This window comes from Cricetulus griseus, chromosome 2, assembly GCF_003668045.3.
Source record: "Cricetulus griseus strain 17A/GY chromosome 2, alternate assembly CriGri-PICRH-1.0, whole genome shotgun sequence".
NCBI lineage: Eukaryota > Metazoa > Chordata > Mammalia > Rodentia > Cricetidae > Cricetulus > Cricetulus griseus.
Genome location: NC_048595.1, coordinates 363,078,213 through 363,099,444, shown reverse-complemented (window position 1 = coordinate 363,099,444; position 21,232 = coordinate 363,078,213). Strand labels below are relative to the sequence as shown.

The 21,232-nt window shown below is 40.5% G+C and overlaps 1 protein-coding gene across 1 annotated transcript in view; it reads left to right on the top strand.

The window, feature by feature from the left end:
* The window catches only part of LOC100755363 (zinc finger protein 420), a 39,498-nt gene that overhangs the window by 2,713 nt on the left and 15,553 nt on the right, over window positions 1-21,232 (top strand). Inside the window, 5 exon segments of the mRNA XM_035438794.1 lie at window positions 4,769-4,895; window positions 5,614-5,709; window positions 9,700-10,975; window positions 16,145-16,215; window positions 16,428-16,573. Of these exon segments, the coding sequence (XP_035294685.1) occupies window positions 4,769-4,895; window positions 5,614-5,709; window positions 9,700-10,975; window positions 16,145-16,215; window positions 16,428-16,573 (1,716 nt within the window).

Genomic DNA, 21,232 nt, shown 5'->3' with positions numbered 1-21,232 from the left:
TATTGTTGTTTGAAACACCTTTTAAAAATTGTTTTCTTTCATCTCTGATTCTGATTGGTTTTTAGTTTTTGATTTGTTTTACTGTTGTATTTTAGAGAGAAGGTCTCCTACAACCCAGTCTACCTTTGAACTTCTCCTTACTGCCTCTACATCCCATGTAGTAGTGTTACTGACATATGGCCCCTTGCTTCCCCTTCCTTTTTCCCACTTGGCAGTGTTTCATAAACCCTTTATACCCTCTTCAGGGTTTTTCTTTTGGTCTGCCTTAACATTCTTCTTGCTTGAGGAAGGCCTTCATGTTTGCTCAGGCTTCCTTCCAAGTGCTTGTGTCTGGGCTTGCTCTCCTGTATATATTTGGCCATTCGGTGTGCCATTTTAGGTTCCATTGCTTTTCTTTTCCTATTGCATTTCACTGTTAGTTTGTTGATGTTCTTGCTTATTTTGCAGCCATTTTCTTGATGTGTCCATCTGTATTCTCCTTTAGATACCATAGATAGAGTCTTCAGGAAGTTCAGGGAATGCTCTCTTCTTTTCTAATACATTTTTCCTTGTTTGGTTTATGCCTTAATTCTCATTGAATAAGAGCTTACTATGCAGCTGTCTCTGGCCTTGAACTCTCTACATAGACCAGAGTAGCCTTGAGCTTACAGAGATCTGCCTACCTCTGCCTCCTGGGTCCTGAGATTAAAGGTGCACCACCATGCCCATGCCTTTTAATTCTCCTTGATGTGTGGACTTTATTAGTAACGGTGACCTTTACTGGGCCTGAATTTCTAGAGCTTCTCAAAGCTATCCCAAGAACATGTGTAATGGCCTTTGGCATGTGTTTTCATTGGCTTTGTACCTAATGTTCAAGTTTTAATGCTCTTTCCATTGGCTCTTTGAGAGAGGCAAGTCAGAGTTCACTTTTTTGATCAGATCTGAAACGAGACAAAAATTGTATGTCTGATCCACTCGTAACATCCCAAGGATGGAGCCAGAAATTTGGAGGCTGTCCTTCAATTCCTGCCTCGGTGGTCTACATGTGACCAGGGTGTAAGCAAGTACAGCATGGTGACTTTTCCTACTGACTACTGCTTTTTGCTAGAAATTGAACCGAGCTCTCACACATCTATCTGAGCAGGTGTCTTCTCTAACAAGCAGTATCCAGCCCTGTCCCTTTCTATTTTATGTACTAGTCTTTGATTTGTCACCTTCGGTGCTGCAATCAGCAGTAGCTGTCGAATTCCTTACAAAGGTTTATTTTGGCACATCCTAAGAAAAATATCTGGAGACTATTCAGCTTAGTACTGGAATTTTTTCCTATTCTGTTGTACTTTTAGCTATATCACTTATGTTAATTATTAATTATTGTTGTAAAGGTTTAAAACCTGAATAATTAATATACCACAGTATACCTTGCACTCTCTTTCAACACTGTGCACAAACCAGAAAAATCTTCTGAGGTGGTTTGAATGAAAGTGGGCCCATAGTGTCATATACTTGAATCCTTGGTCTCCATTGGTGAACTGTTAGGGAAGGATTAAGAAGTGTGGCCTGGTTGGAGCAGGTGCCTCATTGGGATCAAGCTTCAGGTTTCAAAGAACTCCCATAATCCCCAGTTTCCTCCACCTTTCTGCTGGTTTCTCTTCAGCTGGGGCTGAAGAATGAGCTGTGATTAACAAGAGACTAGCACCATTGCAGGGCATTGGTGGCACACATCTTTAATCCCAGCACTCAGGAGGTAGAGGCAGGAGGATCTCGGTGAGTTCAAGGCCAGCCTGGTCTATAGAGTGGGTTCCAGAATACCAGGGCTGTTACACAGATGAATCCTGTCTGGAAAACCAAACAAACAAAAACCCAACCAACTAAACAAACAAAAAGAGATTAACACTATTGACAAGAACCCATTTCTTAACTGGAACAGTTGATGTTTTAAGCTGAGGCTGAGAAATCAGCTGTGATTAAAGATAGACCAGAACCACCGAAGCACTCCCTGCTGGTGTTAATGCACTGAGCTGTGGTCTGGAGGGAGTCAAGACTGAATTTCAAGCTGGCAGGTGCTCTTTGTAATGTATGAGCCTCCATGTGGTACTGAATTTCAAATTGTGACTCGGTGATGGAGAGCAGCTGGGGCTTGGTACTGTGAGAGGCCCAGGAAGGCCACTGTTGAAAGTGCTGCCTCAGTCTGGAGAGATGGCTCAGAGGTTAAGAGCATTGACTGCTCTTCCAGAGGTCCTGAGTTAAATTCCTAGCAACCACATGGTGGCTCACAACCATCTATAATGAGATCTAATACCCCTCTTCTGGTATGCAGGTAGGACACTGTATACATAATAAATAAATAAAAATATTATATGTATATATTGCCATCTCATTTGCAGTGGAGACCCCATGAGTGACAGGGTCATGGAAAGTGGATACATGCAAACATCCAGACCATCCACTATGATCAAGTCACTTTTATTCTAGAAATTGAGGCTTGGTTCAGCTTCTTTGGAGCTGTCTACCTAGTAGTGGAGTAGCCAAATCATTCAGATAGTTGTATTTTTAGGTTTTTGAAGATCATGCACAGTGTTTTTCCCAAAGTGTGCTCCAATTTACTTGAATACCAACTTAACATCAATGTTGTTGTTATCCGTGATCCTTTCTAGCAGCTTTGCTTTGCGCATTTCATATCGAGTGAATTCTGAGACTAGGCTGCAGGCAGCTGTCACCATCAGAAAGTCTTTTAACAAGGTGTAGAAGATCCTGCAGAGAAAAGAAGGTAGAGGCTCTACATATGTTCATAGTTACAAACACGTGTGTTCAGTGCAGTCCTGTTCATCCACAAAGAACAGAATCTTGTCTATGGCTATAGACAGGATTACTATTTCAGACCTGGGAAGGCAAGTAGCACAGGATCTCAGCCATAGACAGACTCCAAAGAATTTGATCTCACCAAAGTTGAAGTTACACTTACAGGTATTTCCAATAGTCTAGTTAATTCTTATTTTATTTTATTTTGTTTGTTTTTGAGACAGGGCTTCTCAGTGTGGCTGTAGCTGTCCTGGAACTCAATCTATAGATAGGACTGGCCTCCAACTCAGAGATCCATCAGCCTCTGTCTCTCTAGTTCTGGACTAAAGGCATGTGCCACCACTGGCCAGCAAAATCTCCCCTGTCTAAGGTGTACAACAAGAGATCTATGCTTGTGCCCATTGCTTGTGAACTTTGCATTTTTAGTATTGCGTTAGAGTTTGTCATGCTCTAGGTCCCAAGTGCTTCCTATGGTCCCTCTTGGTCTTGCTTTGTAAGTAAGAAACTTCAGGGTGAGAGGCACTGCCCCCACCATCAGCACCTGGTTGCTGAGAGATTTGGTCAGGCTTTGAGCTCATATGAACAAGGGCAGAGTTCCTGTATTGAATTTGTTTTCTCAACACTTTACACAGATAACAGGGACTCTGTGGATAAAATAATAGAGGGTTTAGGACCTAAACTTGAGGCTTTGGCGGAGGGATGGGGGATGAGAGGGGCAGGTGTGTGTGTGTGTGTGTGTGACTAGAGGGGAATTCCAGTGGTATGCCATACCTGGATGCTTAATACTTAGAAACTTAAAACTTAGGTGTTTCCAATGGTCGAGTGATAACGAGGAGAGATGCATAGGCAGTATTGATCAGTGGGTGCACAATGCAGTTGGGTAGGAGCAGGACGCCTACGATATCATCACACAGAATCGTGATAGTGTGTAACGGTCCTGTAGTGTGTATTTCAGTGGACAGGCTTCTGGACATTTTAAATATAAAAGTAATATTTTGAATAACGCCTTCAAAATTATTTAAAGACCATGCAAAGTATATATCTGGTATTATCTAGCAAAGTGAATAGCCAACATCATATAATCCTTCATTAATATGTAAATCTTCATTTTATAAGTTAATATGAACAGTAAAAATATTACTGCCATCACATATCATTTTGAACATTATACACAAAGATAAGAAAGCCAGGGGAGCTGAAATGTGGAATTTAAAAATAAGAGAAAAATAAAAGAGTAGTGTCATGTACTGATAACACTAGACCTTTGAAGAACAGTGCAGCTGGGCCATGAGTTCAAAACCTGCTTTTGGAGCATAGCAGATACATGAGTACCCGACAGAAGGAGAAAGAGAAAAAAACATTAGAATTACATTTAGTGTATCTAAAGGTCAGGTTCACATTTAGTGTATTTAAAATATTCTAAATGCTGGTTTTGCTGTTTCAAAATGTGTAAAATTCTTGAATTTCCATTTTATCTCCCTTTCTTCTCCCCTTGGCTCCTCAAGCCCATGTCCCTCAGTGCACTTTTCTTGCTTCTCCAGTGAAGATAGTGCATAATCTGAACCCTCAGAGCTCCATCTGAGTCTGCATCTTCACTACATTTCAGTTTCAGGACAGAGTGCGCTAAGTGTTGAGGTAGCTGAAGACCCCCCCCCCCAAGAATGTATATGATGTGTAGCACATAGTGTAAGCATAGCACACTAAACGCATATTTTTGTGCATGCTTGAGTTTTATGTTTTGTGTTTCACAGAATTATATTCATGTAAGTCCATTAGCTCTTATGTCATTCTCTTTTCTTATAAGTAGGGATAATTCAGGAGATAATATAACTTCATTTTGAAGAATCCAATTAGCACGACATATCAATTTCACAAGCATTTCACCTTCAGCAAAACTTATAATTGCGACTTCAAGCTTGTTGACTTTTGTATTTATATTATTAATTGTCCTATTTAACTAATTTATGATACTCATTTATTTTAATTTCAGGAACTTCTGTCATTCCCAGATGTGGCCATTAATTTCTCTGCAGAGGAGTGTGAATGCCTGAACCTTTCTCAGTGGAGTTTGTACAAGGAAGTGATGCTGGAGAATTACAGCAACCTTGTGTTCCTGGGTGAGGATCTCATCTAAAGTGAATTATTTATCCATTATCAACACGTGACTTCTTCCATTTGTAGACTATATCATGGGAGATTGTGTTTTTGATTGCTTTGCTTTGTTTTGTTCTTTCTTTCTAACTTCCTTCCCTCATTTCTCTTTCTCTCTCTCTTTTTTTTTTTTTTTTTTTTTTTTTTTTTTTTTTTTTTTGAGATGGGGTTTATGTATCCCTGACTCTCCTGGAAGTTGCTCTGTAGACCAGGCTAGGCTCTGCCTCCCAAGTGCTTGGATTAATGGCATGTGCCACCGCCCTTGCAGCTGATTGATTAGTTTCCTGTGCCCATTTTTAAAGAACAAATTAGGGGAATTGTCCATATAGCTAAGAAACATTTTCTTTTTGTGTGTGTGTGTTTTTTTTTTTTTTTTTTTTTAACAGATTTGATTTCAGTATGTGCATCCTGTAGTGGCAATGTCAGAAACTCAGTGGCATGAGGCCCAGAGCACATGTGTCAAGGAAAACGTCCCACCCTTCAGCTTTAATACTTTTCCTGGTAATGAGGTTCAGGATCTGCAGATTGTAAATTACTCCTAGGCAGCCTGTCTGTCAGGAAACGTTTAGACATAGGATTTTCCATAATCATTTATCATCTCTTTCCTTGTAAGTACAGAACTGGGGTGTACATGTTAATTTCCAGGAGTAAACAACCAAGCATCTTGTTCCCTTTTCCAAACAGGTCTTGCTTTGTCTAAGCCACATCTGGTCACAGTTCTGGAACAAAGTACAGAGCCTTGGAGTGTGAAGAGAAAATCGGCAGCTGCCAGCCATTCAGGTGTGTAGGAAAGAACTAAGTTTGAGCCCGCAAATGACAAGTCAATGTGTAAAGTGTGTATTGAGATGCTATATTTTGGTGGAAATCTCTTACAGTCAAATGGCTTATCTTGCATGATGTTTACCCTGATACTCCTCTTCCTTCCCCACCAGGAAGCTTTGTCTGTGTTTACAGTGATTGCCAAAGTCCTTTTTTGAAGTAGTGGTTTTTCTTGTATCTCTGTGTGTAGTGTTTGTCTGTATTCATATTTGCAGGTGGTTGGGTGCTTCTGTGCATACAGGTTCACATGCACATATGTGCTTGTGGAGGGCCAGAGTTGAGGTTGAGAATCTTCTTGATGGATCCTCTACTTTATTCATTGAGTCAGGGTTTCTCAGTTGAACTCAGAGCTAGTGTCCTTAGCCAATTTGCTCTAGGGATTTCCCTGTCTTCACCTTCAAAGTCTGGAACGACAAGCTGGACAGCATGCCCACCCACGTTTGCACAGACTCTGGTTATCCATACCCCAGTCTTCATACTTGTGTACCAGGTATGTTAACTGCTGAGCCATCTTGTCGACTCCAGTCCTTTCATTTTGCCTGGGAGGGTCTAGATTACCACAGAGTTTTCTCTGCTTTCTATATGTCAGAAAACATCTAAACATTCCTAAAAGCCTTAGTAGCACAGTAACACCACAGATAAGCATCTCTTAATTACATTTGCATACCATTAGCCATACTAGTTTCATCAGAGCTCGCATGTGTGTGCATGTGTGTACACACGACACTGCTGATTTTGCGATCAGGTGCCAGAATATGAGAGCTGATTTTACCATGTGGATTGTGGGGATGGAGAAGAGGTGTTCAGACTTGGGGGTCAATGCCCTTTACCTTCTGAGCCATCTTGCTGTTTCTATAATGTATTCCTATGAGGGTTGGGTTTATATATATATAAATTTGCCACACACTCAATGGCAGTTATTTTAAAATACCATGCTTTTTTATAAGTATATAGTCATAGCTAAAAAACTACCCATCTAGATAAGTTTTGTTTAGTAGATCTTTGATACTCTTTCAAATTATTATGGGTCTCAAACTCATCCTTTTTTTTTTTTCTTTTTTTCTTATTTTGAAACTCTGTTTTCTGTCTTGGATTTTTTAAAATTTGAATTAGAAACAAGATTGTTTTACATGACAATCCCAGTTCCCTTCTCTCCCATCTTCCCCCACTACCCCCCAACTTAAACCCTACCGATGACATATTCTTTCTGCTCGCCCTGGTTGGTGAGGCCTTCCATAGGGTGTCATCAAAGTCTATTGTATCCTTTGAGATAGGGCCTAGGCCCACCCCCGTGTTTCTTGGCTCAGGGAGTATTCCTCTATGTGGAATGGGCTCGCAAAGTCCACACCTATGCTAGGGATAAGTGCTGAAACAGGAGGTCCTGTAGATTTCCGTGGTTTCCTAACTGAAACCCATGTTCCTGGAGTCTGGATCAGTCCCATGCTGGTATCCCAGCTATCAGTCTGGGGACCAAGAGCTCCCCGATGTTCAGGTCAGCTGTTTCTGTGGGTTTCACCAGCCTGGTCTGAACCCCTTTGCTCATCATTCATTCTTCTCTGCAACTGGATTCCAGCTCAGTTCAGTGATTAGTTGTGGGTGTCTGCTTCTACTTCCACCAGCTGCTGGATGAGGGCTATCAGGTGGCACATAAATCAGTCATCAATCACATTATCAGGGTGGGCATTTAAGGTAGCCTCTCCTCTGTTGTTTAGATTGTTACCTGGTATCATCTTTGTAGATCTCCAGACCTTTCCCTAGTGCCTGATTTCTCTGTAAACCTAAAATGTCTCCCTCTATTATGAAATCTCCATTCTTGTTTTTTTCTGTTCTTCACCTGAATCAACCTTTCTGCTCCCTCATGTCCTCTGCCATCCCTCCTCTTCTTCCCTTCTCATTCTCCTAGCTCCCTCCCCCCTCTTCCCGTGCTCCCTATTTGCTCAGGGGATCTTGACTTCCCCTTTTCCAGGGGACCATGTATGTCTCTCTTGTTGTCCTCCTTGTTTACTATCTTCTCTGGCAGTGTGGATTGTAGGCAGGTAATCCTATACTCTATGTCTAAAATCCACATATGAGTGACTATATTCCATGTTTGTCTTTTTGTTATTGGGTTACCTCGCTCAGAATGGTTTCTTCTAGTTCCATCCATTTTCCTGCAAATTTCAAGATTCCATTGTTTTTTTTCTGCTGAGTAGTACTCCATTGTGTCAAGATTCCATATTTTCTCTATCCATTCTTTGGTTGAGGGGCATCTAGGTTGCTTCCAGATTCTGGCTATTACAAATAGTGCTGCTATGAACATTGTTGAACATATGTCCCACCAGCAGTGGAGGAGTGTTCCCCTTTCTCCACATCCTCTCCAGCATAAATTGTCATTGGTGTTTTTGATTTTGGCCATTCTGTCAGGAGTAAGATGGTATCTCAGTGTTGTTTTGATTTGCATTTCCCTGATGGCTAAGGATGTTGAACACTTTCTTATGTGCCTTTCAGCCATTTTAGATTCCTCTTTTGAGAATTGTCTATTTAGTTTTGTACCCCACTTTTTAATTGGATTGTTTGGTGTTTTGGAGACTATCTTCTTGAGTTCTTTGTATATTTTGGAGATCAGCCCTCTGTCAGATGTGGGGTTGGTGAATATCTTTTCCCAGTCTGTGGGCTGCCATTTTGTCTTGCTGACTGTGTCCTTAGCCTTACAGAAGCTTCTCAGTTTTAGGAGGTCCCATTTATCAATTGTGGATCTCAGTGTTTGTGCTACTGGTATAATGTTCATGAATCGGTCTCCTGTACCAATTAATTCAAGGGTTTTCCCATTTTGTCTTCTTGTCTTTGACTTTTTTTTTGTCTATACTCCTTTACATTATATGATAATATGATTAGCTGTACCCAGGATATTTTTCTAGATGACACTACTAGTTACTGTATTCTTTAGGACAATGTAAGATATTAAGATACCTATGCCTAGGTCTGTTGAGAGTGATTCTTATCATTTAGTTAGAAAAATATTTCTGATTTCATGCTGGGCATTGGTGGCGCGCGCCTTTAATCCCAGCACTCGGGAGGAAGAGGCAGGTGGATCTCTGTGAGTTCGAGGCCAGCCTGGTCTCCAGAGAGTGTGCCAGGATAGGCTTCAAAGCTACACAGAGAAACCCTGTCTCGAAAAACCAAAAAAAAAAAAAAAAAAAAAAAAATCCTGATCTAATCCATGTGTATTTTCTCTCTTCATTGGTTACTCAATAGTTGTAACCCTATAAATGGGTGTTCCCAGAAATTGTGCAACTTTTGTATTTACTGACAAGACATGTTTCCCTTAGCCTAACTTATGCCACTTCTAAGTGAACAACAAAGTTTTTCATAATTTGATTTTTTTCAAGTATATATATTATTGTTGGTAAAACGTAACACTCTTAAATATTCCATGTATGTTGTTTAAAACTATTGTGTAGCAAATTGTTTCAAGATTTTAGAGCTTTGAAAGCCGAAACTGTGTGCTAAAAAAAAAATTGTGTATTTCTTCCTCCAACCAATCTATTAACAGTCACCATTGGCTTCCTGCTTGACATGTATTTCAACTTTGAGTTTTCATATAAGAACAAAAATACAATCTTTATATAATGGGCTTATTTCCTTTAGTACATTGCCCTTTCAGAATTTTTTAATTAGGTGTTAGAACAAGTTTGGTTATTTAAGGTAAACAGTTTTCCATTATTTGCTTGTTCCACATTGTCTTCATATTCTCAGTTCAGTAGTTTGTTTATGACTATATTTTCTAAATGATGCTACTGGGAATGTAGGTGTGAATATGTCTATAGTTTCCCATTTATGTGATGCCTATATGTATCAAAATATTGCATCAAAATATAGTCACATTTTTGAAGTATTCGTATTTACAATTGAGCAGTATAATTATAAAATATGGTGGTATGCTTGTACTGATACTTAACCCTTTTTCAACAGGATCAAAACCCCATAAATGTAAAGAATGTGGGAAGTCCTTTGATAGAAACTCAGTCCTTGTTCAACACCAGAGAATTCATACTGGAGAGAGACCCTATGCATGTGAAGAATGTGGTAAATCTTTTAACTATTCTTCCAGCCTTAAACAGCACCAAAGAATCCATACTGGAGAGAAACCATACAAATGTGAAGTATGTGACAAAGCTTTTAGCTGTTCTTCATACCTGGGTAAGCATCAAAGAATCCATACTGGAGAGAAACGCTACAGATGTGAAGAATGCGGTAAACCTTTTACTAATTGTTCAGGCCTTGTTGTTCACCGAAGAGTTCACACTGGAGAGAAACCCTACAAGTGTGAAGAGTGTGGCAAGGCCTTTAGTGTTCGCACAACGCTTTCTAAACATCTGATAATTCACACTGGAGAGAAACCTTACAAATGTGATGAATGTGGAAAGACTTTTAATGTTCTCTCAACACTTTCTAAACACCAGAGGATTCACACTGGAGAGAAACCTTACAAATGTGAAGAATGTGGCATGGCCTTTAATGTTCGCTGCATTCTTTCTAAACACCAGAGGACCCATACTGGAGAAAAACCCTACAAATGTAAAGATTGTGGCAAAGCTTTTAACTGTTCTTCCAGCCTTCACCAACACCAGCAAATACACAGAGGAGAGAAACTCTACAAATGTGATGATTGTGACCAGGCGTTTAGCTGTTCTTCTTACCTATATAAGCATCGGCGAATCCATAGTGGTATGAAACCCTACAAGTGCAAGGAATGTGGCAAAGCCTTTTACTGTTCTGTAAACCTTATTTACCATCAGAGAATTCATACTGGAGAGAAACCATATATATGTGATGTGTGTGGAAAAGCCTTTAGCGTTTGTTCAAATTATATGAAACACCAGCGAATACATAGTGGGGAAAAACCCTATAAATGCAAAGACTGTGACAGAGCCTTTAATAACTGTTATAATCTAATTCAACACCAAAGAATTCATACTGGAGAGAAACCCTACAAATGCAAACACTGTGGCAAAGCGTTCAATTATACTTCAAGCCTTTCTCAACATGCAAGAACTCACACTGGAGAAAAACCCTATAAATGTGAAGAATGTGGTAAAGCCTTTAACTCTTCTTCAAACCTTAAGCATCATTGGAGACTCCATACTGGAGAGAAGCCCTACAAATGTGAAAAATGTGGCAAAGCCTTTAAAAATTGTTCAGGCTTCACTCGACACTACAGAACTCACATCACAGAAAATTCAGATTAGTGAAAACCCGGTCTCATAGCTTTCAATAATTGTTTATTGATACTTCAACACTAAAGAATTCATATGAGAGAGAACCCTTACAAATGAAATGAATAAGGGAAGACCTTTAGTAACAGTTCAACCCTTATTCAATATCCAACATTTCATCCTGGAGAGACCTTGTAATGGTGAAGAAGATGACTGTGTTGAGCATTCTAGACTTAGGCAACATCAGAAATTTACATTTTAGAGAATCCCTACAATTGCAAATAATGTGGGAAATCCTCATTAACCATGAGTGAATTCTAATCAAACTTCACACATGCACAATTACTTGGGAAGGAACAGTCAAATATGTAACACTGAGAAAAACAGAGTGAGAAGCACTGTGCAAGCAGTGTTGCAAGACTTTCCTCACCGTGTAGTTTTTAAAAGCTATAAAGGAATGATCATAGGCAAACTTCATGAAGTGTATGTATAAAATTTAGCAAAGCAGGAAATGCTGTTTATAATTCATAGAGGAATTTTTGTTGTGATAGAAATCTCATTACAGACTTTAGAATCATGCAGATAACTCAAGTCTGTGAGGATATCAGTATGTTATAAATCCAAATTATAACAGTCTCAATTTTGAAAAATGTGAAAATCACAACTGCTAAGTAATTTTATCAGAAGAATACACCGAGTCCTGACACTTGAGAGTCTGTTTTTTTTCCTCCCAGAGAATATACAATATGTTTTTGGAATATGAATTTTAGTGAGTTTTGTAAAAAACATAAGCAGTTCTTAAATGCATTGTCAATGTGGTGTGTAGAATTACGTTCTGCTGTAGACATTAAAATATCTACCTTAGTGAGGTGTGATGGCTAATCTTGTTTGTCCTCTTGACACATCTAGGAAGAGGGAACCTCAAAGAGTCACCTCTATTGGATTAGCCTATGAATGTGACCATTAGATTTTCTTAAATACAGTTAATATAGGAGGTTCAGTCCACTGTGGACTACCTCAGCCCTAGGCTATGGCCCTGGACTATGTAAGAAAGGTAACTGCAAATGAGACTGAAAATGAGCCAGTAAGTAGCATTCCTCGTGCGTGATCTTTGCTCTGGTTCCTGCCTTGGATTTCTTCAATGATGGACTGCAATGTGTAAGATGAAACAAACCCTTTCTTATCCAAGTTGCTTTTTGGTCATGGGGCTTATCAAAGTAACAGAAACAAACTAGAACACAAGGGATCTAGGTAACATTTTAGTTATACACTAAATTATAGTTTATACTGGGGATTAGTGTGATAGTCTGTTCCCAGTGTTAATGTGCTTAATTTGTAGCATATTGTCTTATATGTTATATCATCATTCATCTACTTAGCAATTACTTTTATATCATGTGTTTTATAGAAATAAAGTTGTCCCCTTTTTGACTCTTGTGTTTTATGTCAAATTCTGTCTGTGGTTTTTACTGTAGAACCTCTTCAGTGTAACAGTGTGCACACAGCTAGTAGTCATTCATATCAATTATAATATGAACTTTGGCACAGAGAGAATTTGAAATAGAGGATGTCTTAGGTTTTCTATTGCTGTGAAGAGACACCATGACCACGGCAACTCTTATAAAGGACAACATTCAATTGTGACTCTCTTACAGTTCAGAGGTTCAGTTCATTATCATGGTGGGACATCATGTGCAGGCAGACATGGCTTTGGAGAGGTAGCTGAGACACCTACATCTTGAAGACAATAGGAAATAGACTGTCTCACTGGGTGTGGCTTGAGCATGTATGAAACCTAAAATCTACCTCCACAGTGACACACTTCCTCCAACAAGGCTATACCTCCTAATAGTGCCACTCCCTTTTGGGGCCATTTTCTTCCAAACCACCACTTAGGTAATTCTTAAATAGTTGACTTTTCATTATCAAACAGTCCACCACACATTCTGAAACACAGACACACCCCTAATCTTCATAGAGCTCATTTCTCTGAAATAATTGCTTTTCAGTCATTTAATGCTAATTCTAATATTATTACTCTTGTATCACATAAATACAGTGTTTATAAAAGAATGGAGGTTTCGTTCACCAATTATGTGTTTTTCACAGTGTCTAATATTTAATAATTTTCAGAAATTGTCTTTAAATTATGATACCAGAGTAAATATACTAAGACACACATTCATTTATTATTACCTCTCTCTCTCTCTCTCTCTCTCTCTCTCTCTCTCTCTCTCTTTTTCATATTCCTCCTTTTCATTTTGGTAAGATACACTTTCCTATTTGATGTTTATTGAGATACTATGTTCTGGTGAACACTGGGAAAGCTTCATCTATATTACTGTTAGAACCAACAGTAATAATCTTCCCTAGCAAGTAAATCTCCAAATGGGATTCTTGCTTTTCTGAAAAAGAAAACTGATGAAGAAATGGTGTGAAGACAACTGTGCTTCTACTTCAGAGCAAACCCTGAGCTTGTGGAGAGAATGTTTCATTCTCTAGTTATCTTACTCTTTGGTTGTTCATTTAACCTCCAGCTACATGAGTAACACAGCCATCGTCCTTTATAACCAACACTATAGCTCTTATTTTCTCTTCTCCCCATTCAACTTCATCTTACTGAAATTTTAATTTCTGGTATGTACTTTCAATTTCTCTAATATAGGGGTAGTTTTATTTAGGTATTTATGGCATTCTTCATTTACAAGTGCTTATTTCTAATTGACCCAAAGTAACTGTAGTTGTGTATGCTGTACACTATGGTTTTGATACATTTGTTAATTATATAATAAATGAAATTTGCAGATCTAGTTCTTCTTAACATTTATGATTTTCTTGGTAAGGATATTTATGGTACTTCAGACTATTGTGTTATGGGTTGCAAATTATGAGCTGTCAATATCCTGTAATGATATTGAGTGCTTCCCATATGTATTAGATATTAGTATGTCTCATTTGGAGAAATACATCCTGTATGTCCAATTTTTAACCAAATTATTTGATTAGATTTTATCATGTTTGACAACACTGTCATCTGAATTAACCACTGAGTGATTCATTTTGGACAAACATTCACCATCAAATTCTAGAACAGTTTGAATGCACATATTCCTGCTACACATTGTATAAATTTTATCTATTTCTATCAGGTAATCACTAGGGAAAAACTCATTAATTAAGCCTCTCAAGAAGCCCAAAATTACAGTTTCTTTTTACTCTTCCCTAGTCTTCATTTACCTTTCACAATCTGGAATCCTACACTGATGGCATTTTTCTTTTTAATAGTATGTAAAATAATACTGCCTTTGTAGCATTCTTTGTTACAGAGTTTTGCTTAAAGCATGTATGTGTAAGGGTAAAGCTTTACTTCAAAGCCACCCGAGTTCTGCTGCTTTCTGCCAGGGCATCTAATTTCCCAAGTAAGAGAGAGAGACTTATATTAGGTACAAATGCTGCTTGGCCAATGACTAGGGTTTCTCATCTGCTAGTTCAGTCTTAATTATCATAAATCTATATATTTCATAAGACTTATTGAGGATGCCTTCTGCTGGTGCCCTCTTTTGCCGGTGGATCACATGGCAAATCCAGAGCAGAGACCAGGAGGAAGAGAGAAGGGAAAAGGGAACGATTTCCTTCTTGCCCTTGATTAAATATGAGTCTGCCTGCTATGTCACTCCCTGCCTGTATCACAAGATTTCTTTTTACTACATTTCCCAGAATCCTCCTTGACTCCTAGTCCGGCCTAACTTGCTGCCTCTTTGGCCAAACAGTGCTTTATTCAACAACCAATAAGAAGATAAATATACACAGAAGCACTATCCCCATCATATATGTTTCCAGTTTTCAGTTTCCATTGTTTCGTTTTTTTTTTTTGGGGGGGTGGAGTACCACATACACCAAACTTGTTTTAAACTTGCTATGTACCTAAGGATTACCTCAGACCTCTGATGTTCTCCAGTACCCAGATGGTGGGATTTCCAACATGTAAAACCATACTTGTTTTTATATAAGCACCCTTAGTTTGAATTTATAAATACTCAAGACCCTGAACAGTTTTTAAAATACTATCTCTTTGCACTTCACATTTTAAGAATTGTCTTTTCAAAACATTTGCTTATTTTTTAAAATCCATGGATTGGTATCTGGTGACTGACCCCAATTCCTCTAATGATAAAACTCCCCCAGATCACTCATGTTCCTGATGGGCCTTGAGGTTGTTATTCCACTAGGGGTCCTAGGTAGGGTATTTAACACCTGTGGCCAAACCCTGGTAGAAATGGGATGGTTCCTCCCAAATGGCCATGGCAACCTGTCTAATCACCATCCTCTTCCCCTAGGAAGAGAATGCCCTGGACCAGCATCTAGTTCATTCTGTATTCTCAGAAACATAATTCTGAAGACTTTGCACTTAAGGTATAATTGCTTTTCCATCCTGAGTTGGAGGTATGGAGAGAAGTTCAAGGCAGATACCCTCGGTTTTCCGAACACCTACTGAGGAGCAGTTTCAGGACCAGGGAAGACACTAGAATTGGACATACTGGTTGACTATTGAGGGAAATCCTACCAGGCAGATGTCGCTCGTCCACCCAGAGGGGCATCATCCATCACCTTCAAAATGGATCCTCTCATGTCAGGGCATAGCTTGAAAACACAGGGTTTCTCTGTAGCTTTGGAGGCTGTCTCGGAACTAGCTCTTGTAGACCAGGCTGGTCTCGAACTGACAGAGATCCACCTGCCTCTGCCTCCTGAGTGCTGGGATTAAAGGCGTGCGCCACCAACGCCCGGCGTTGAAAACGCTCTTTAAACCACATGTCATAGCTTGAGTGGGGCATAGACTGAACTCAACACTTCATCAGATGGCAGATGCACTGAACTGCATCCGCCTTTAGCTTTCTGCTACACTTCAACTGCTAAACTCCTAAGGAACAGCACTTAGGTATGGCAGTGTGATAGAACTAACTTCCCAAATAAAAACTTTAAAACAGGCCTAGAGCTGCGGTTAATCTCATAAACTTTCTGGGATTTTCCTCTGAACTCTATTCAAAAAGAAATTCTCTTTGTTCTTACTGGATCGCCTCCATATTCCAGCCTCTCCATTGCGAATGGCCATCATTACCAAAATACATGATCTCCAAGACGTGTTTCTGAGCCTCTGTGCACAGAGCCTGAGGAGAATTTTTAATCTCTAAAATACTCTGTAGCAAGCGAGTTTTAAATCACAACCTACGGACTCAAAAGCAGGCAGTAAATCTAATAAGCGTGGCCATCGAAGGTTCAGCACGCATGCAAACATTTCCTTTCTGAGAACCCGAGATTTTTTTTAATGCGGCAGCCTGGCTTCCTATGGCTGTCCACTTGCAGACAGTGCTTGTTTCTGCTCATTCTCTGATACAAACAGTCCCCGACCCTAACCCGGGAAGGAACTTTACACACCACCTTCCCGGGCTTCCTGGCTCTCGATCGCAAGGATTGTGGGAAATGTAGTCTCGACGTCACAAACAAGGGCTCCAGGAAAGGTGCTTCCGCGTTCCTTCTGCGCCTGCGCGTCTCTTCTCTCCTGCCCGTCTTCTCCAAAGTTGGGCCAGGGTCGCGGGCCCTCTTGGCGCTCTGGTAGCATCTCTGATATGGAGGTTGGTCCAGGATGTAGCGCAGTCAGAGGGGAGATGCGGGATGGGCGGGTCCGGGTTGGTGGGAGTCGACCCCGGGTTGGTGGGAAGTGGGAGGAGCTGTGGTGACCCATGCTGGGCCATTGCCTCTGGATGCAGGGGAGGGATGGGGATAGGAATGGGGATGGGGAAGGGGATGGTGCAGGGGGCGGCCACTCTCTTAGGAGGAGGCTCCCCTAGTTTGCCCCGACTGCTGGGACAGCAGCTGGCTCGGGAACCCAGGAGTGGAGAAAGGTGATAGGTGTAGGATTTTGCCCCCGCAGGGTGCATCTGCTGGCAGCCTGTCTCTTTAGGAGCAATGCCGTTGCTAGACAACACTGTCTTGATCTGCTGTGCTGGTCAAGTTCTTGTCCTCTGTCTGCACTAAGTGGAATGTCTGGGCCCTCCTACGCTTATAGCCTGCTAGAGTTTTTCTCTGAGGCTATGGGTTGTATTGGAAGTGTGACGATTCTAGTGTCACTGGGAAGGGATTCTCAATGACACCTTGTCTACACCACGTTAGCCCCGGGGATTGCCTTGATTTCTTAATTGATGTGGGGTGACACCACCCCACTGTGAGCCTCACCATTCCCTGAGTTTGGGTCCTGGACTATATAACAGTGAAGAGATGGAGCTGAACCCTAGGAAGCTTGCATGCATTCTTTCTCTCTCCATTCTGCCGATGTGACGAGCTGCTTCAAGTTACTACCGCCTTGACATCGTAGTAGTGATGAGTTCTAGTCTAGAACTCTGAGCTTTTTACTCCGAGGTCTTTTTTGGGGGGGAGGAAGGGAGAAGTTGTTTTTTTTCTCAGAAACTGGAAATGAGATTAAAACGGGATGTTAGTCCCTATCCATTATTTTAATTAAAATATTTTTAGAATTGTATACATGATTATTATATTTACATCATTTCTATTTTTCTTCCCTTTAATTTCTCCTGTTTCCTCTACTTCCTCTTAAATCCATGACCTCTTCTTAATTATTGTTTTACACACACACACACACACACACACACACACACACACACACACACAAATACCGGCTGACAAGTCCATTTGGTGTTGCTTGTATGTATTTAGGTGTGATTGCTTAGTATTCTATGACCTGTCACACAAATACTGGCTGACAAGTCCATTTGGTGTTGCTTGTATGTATTTAGGTGTGATTGCTTAGTATTCTATGACCTGTCAGGGATTCATTCCTGGAATAGATCCAACACCCACTTTGACACAGGACATGCATTTGTGACATGTACATACATGTACCTATAAAGTAAAAATAAATAAAACTTGAAAAAAAAGATTAAAATAGTTCTTGCCCACTGAAAAGATGGCACAGCAGTTTAAGAAGGCCTGCTGCTCTTGAAGAGAATCTGAGTTCAGTTCTTAGCATCCAGCGTGGGCAATGGACAACTGTCTGTAACTCCAGTTCCAGGGGATCTAATGCGTCTGGCCTCTGTGGGCACTGCACTCATGTGCATGTACCAGACACACACACACACACACACACACACACACACACACACACACACTGAAAAATAAATGTTTTTTAATGGACTCATTTTCCTGCTGGGGCACTTGCCAGCAGCATAGAATACAGTGGTAAAAGTTGCTCCCAGGGAATGATTGAGGGGTCTGGGAGTCAGTGTGCGCACTGCTCCAGCTTTTGAGGTACCATATACTGTGGCCATTCTAAATTCATTTGAAAAAAATGACCTTTTTTTCAACAATATAAATTACCACTAACTTTTGAATCACTTTTCTGGTTGCCATGGCAGACTACATCACAGTAGCAATTTCAGTCAGAAAGGAATCACTTTGGCTTACGTTTCCTTAAAGTCCGGGGTTCAGTCCATCATGGCTGAAAAGATGGCGCAGGGAAGTGCGTCAGCTGGTCATGCTGTATCTTCTGTCAGGAACTGGAGATGCTGCTCTGATTGCTTTCTCAGCTCCGCTTGGGGCCCCAGCCCATGGGATGGTGCTCGCTACATTTCTATTGGGTCTTTCTACCTCAAATAATGCAATCTAGAAACTCCCTCACAGGCACGTCGAGGGTTTGTCTACTAAGACATGTTAGAGCCCATCAACTTGACAATATTGATCATAACAACCTTTTACTCTATAAAACTGAGATTGAATTTTAACCTTAGCTATTGTGTAATTAGCTTCAGATGCAAACATTTCATAGCTATAGACTATTTTCTATATCATATTCTTACATTATATCTTCCCCCCCCTTACTTTTCATACTATGAAATGTTTTGTTAAAAACTAAGGCACAAGCACAGATTTGCCCAGGTCTACCCAGGGTTAGGCCTATAATCTAATCCCTTGGGAAAGTGAGGCAGTAGGGCTCCCATGAATTTGACATAATCCAGGGCTATGCAATGAGTTCCAGGCCTGCCTGGGTGGCATTCTGAGGCCTTGTCTCAAACCGAATAAGAAAGCAGTAATGATTTCATGCAGGAAGTCTGTAGTTGGGTCTGGTTTTTCCCATCTGGTCGTTCATGCTGTTCACTTTATCGTTTTGACGCCATTGCCGGCCACTTATACTTCTGATGCGTGTCCTACCTAGTGCAGAGTGTGGCTTTTCTGCCTTCGTCGCTTTGGGCATGCTTCCTCATTCACGGTTCCCAGCATGCATTCCGGTTCTCTGCTTGCTCCTGCTTTTCCTCTTTTACTTAGGTTGCCTTTACACCTTCCTATTCACAGTGATTTCACTTACTCATGAGACTTGGTTACTGTTACTATTTCATTTCAGCTGAGATCTTTCACCTAGATGGATCTGGAATCCTGAATCTTACTGGCTGGCTGGAAATCCCATATATCAGACCTTACATAATCTATTATGTGGTAGAGTCTTTTAAAAAAGGATATTTTATTTAAACTTTGTGAATTTCATGCATGTATTCAATGCATTTTGATCAAATCCAACCCCACTCTCCCCACTCAAACAGTTCCAGGCATCTTTCAGAATGTTCCTCTTCCAATTTCCTGTTCTGATCTTCTTTGTTTGTTTCGGTTTTTGTTTGTTTGTTTTTTAAAACACACTGAGTTCACTTCATGTTGCTCTAGTGTGCATGAGTGTGGGGACATTTCATGGATCACAGACACTCACTGATGACATCTCCAAGGAAACATGAATCTCTTTTACAGTGGTCATCAACTCCAGTAGCTTCCCAGCTAAGTGTGGGACCTTGGGAGTCCCTCTCCTTCCCCAGCTGGAATTTTGACTGACTTACCTTTTGTAAATGTTTTTCAGGTAACTACAGGTGCTCCTGCATGCAGACTCGTTCTCTCTCTCTCTCTCTCTCTCTCTCTCTCTCTCTCTCTCTCTCTCTCACACACACACACACACACACACACACACACACACACACACTCTTTTGTGCTTTTTTTCTGGGTTTTTGACACAGCTGCTTGTGTAGTCCAGGCTGCCCTCAGACTTGCTATTTAACTGACAGTGACTTTGACTTCTGTTCCTCCCGACTCCTCCTGCGTGCTGGTAGTATGGGTGTGGGGCGCCTACTCACTTTTCTATTCTGTAGTTTTACCCCTCTGTGCACTATGAAGATGGTCACCTGTCACTTTGTTCTTCCTTCGAGCCTTATCCTGAAACTATAACCTGTTGTTAAGACAGAACCTAATTACGACTCTGATTAGTTTAAGAAGTGGCAGAATCTCACCAGGGATGGACACAACATTTGAGATGTATGAAGGAAATTTGGAGGGGTGTGTGTGTGTGTGTGTGTGTGTGTGTGTGCGCGTGTGTGTTGGTGGTGGCTTTACTGTTGGATTTCTAAAGTTGCTTCATAATCATAAAATTAGTATTGAGAAGAAAGTCATCTAACAGGCATAAAAGCATGAAAGTGGAATGTTATGGTCAGAGATATATATTACAAAAATTTTGCTTACATTTTGACTATCTTAGTAGTTAAGCATAAATGTTGATTGCCCTCTGATAACAATATTCATTGATGCCCAGAGTTATTTATGATCATTCTGCTTAGAGGTGAGAAACACAACTTGTTTTATCCATGGTGTAGTGGGTAACACAACCAAGAACAGCTACCAACCACCTGATGACTTCCCTTAATCTACTAGGGACCTCCACACAAAGTCGATTCTTTGGTTTTGCCATAGAAAAGAATTTCAGCATGAGCCTATATGAAGCAGAGTTGGAGTTTATTAAACACAGAGAGTTGGGCAGTCAGGGAAAGAATAAGTCACCTCAGAAAGCATGGGGGTGAGCTTCTCATAGGCGTTATCCCCGCAATAGCCATATGTAGCATTTTGGAGGCTCTCAAGTTAGAACTCAAAGGATTACTGAGGAACCTCCACTGAGAAAATGCCTCCATAAGATCCAGCTGTGAGTCTGGGAGATGGGAACCTGGATGTTTTGACCTGTTGTGGTTTTCTTACTTCAGCCTATCAGTCCCATTCAGGATTTTTGATAGAGAAATGTTTGGGATTCTCTCTCCTCAGCTGGATTCATGAATGGAAAGAGCTGTGATTGATAGGGTCTTCAGATGCTCCTTTCTCCACATAGGCACCCTTTTCCCAATCAGTGACACTGACTTCACTGTGAAGAGGTTAGGAAAAAAACAAAACAAAACAAAACAATAAAACAGGAAGCCCCTTCA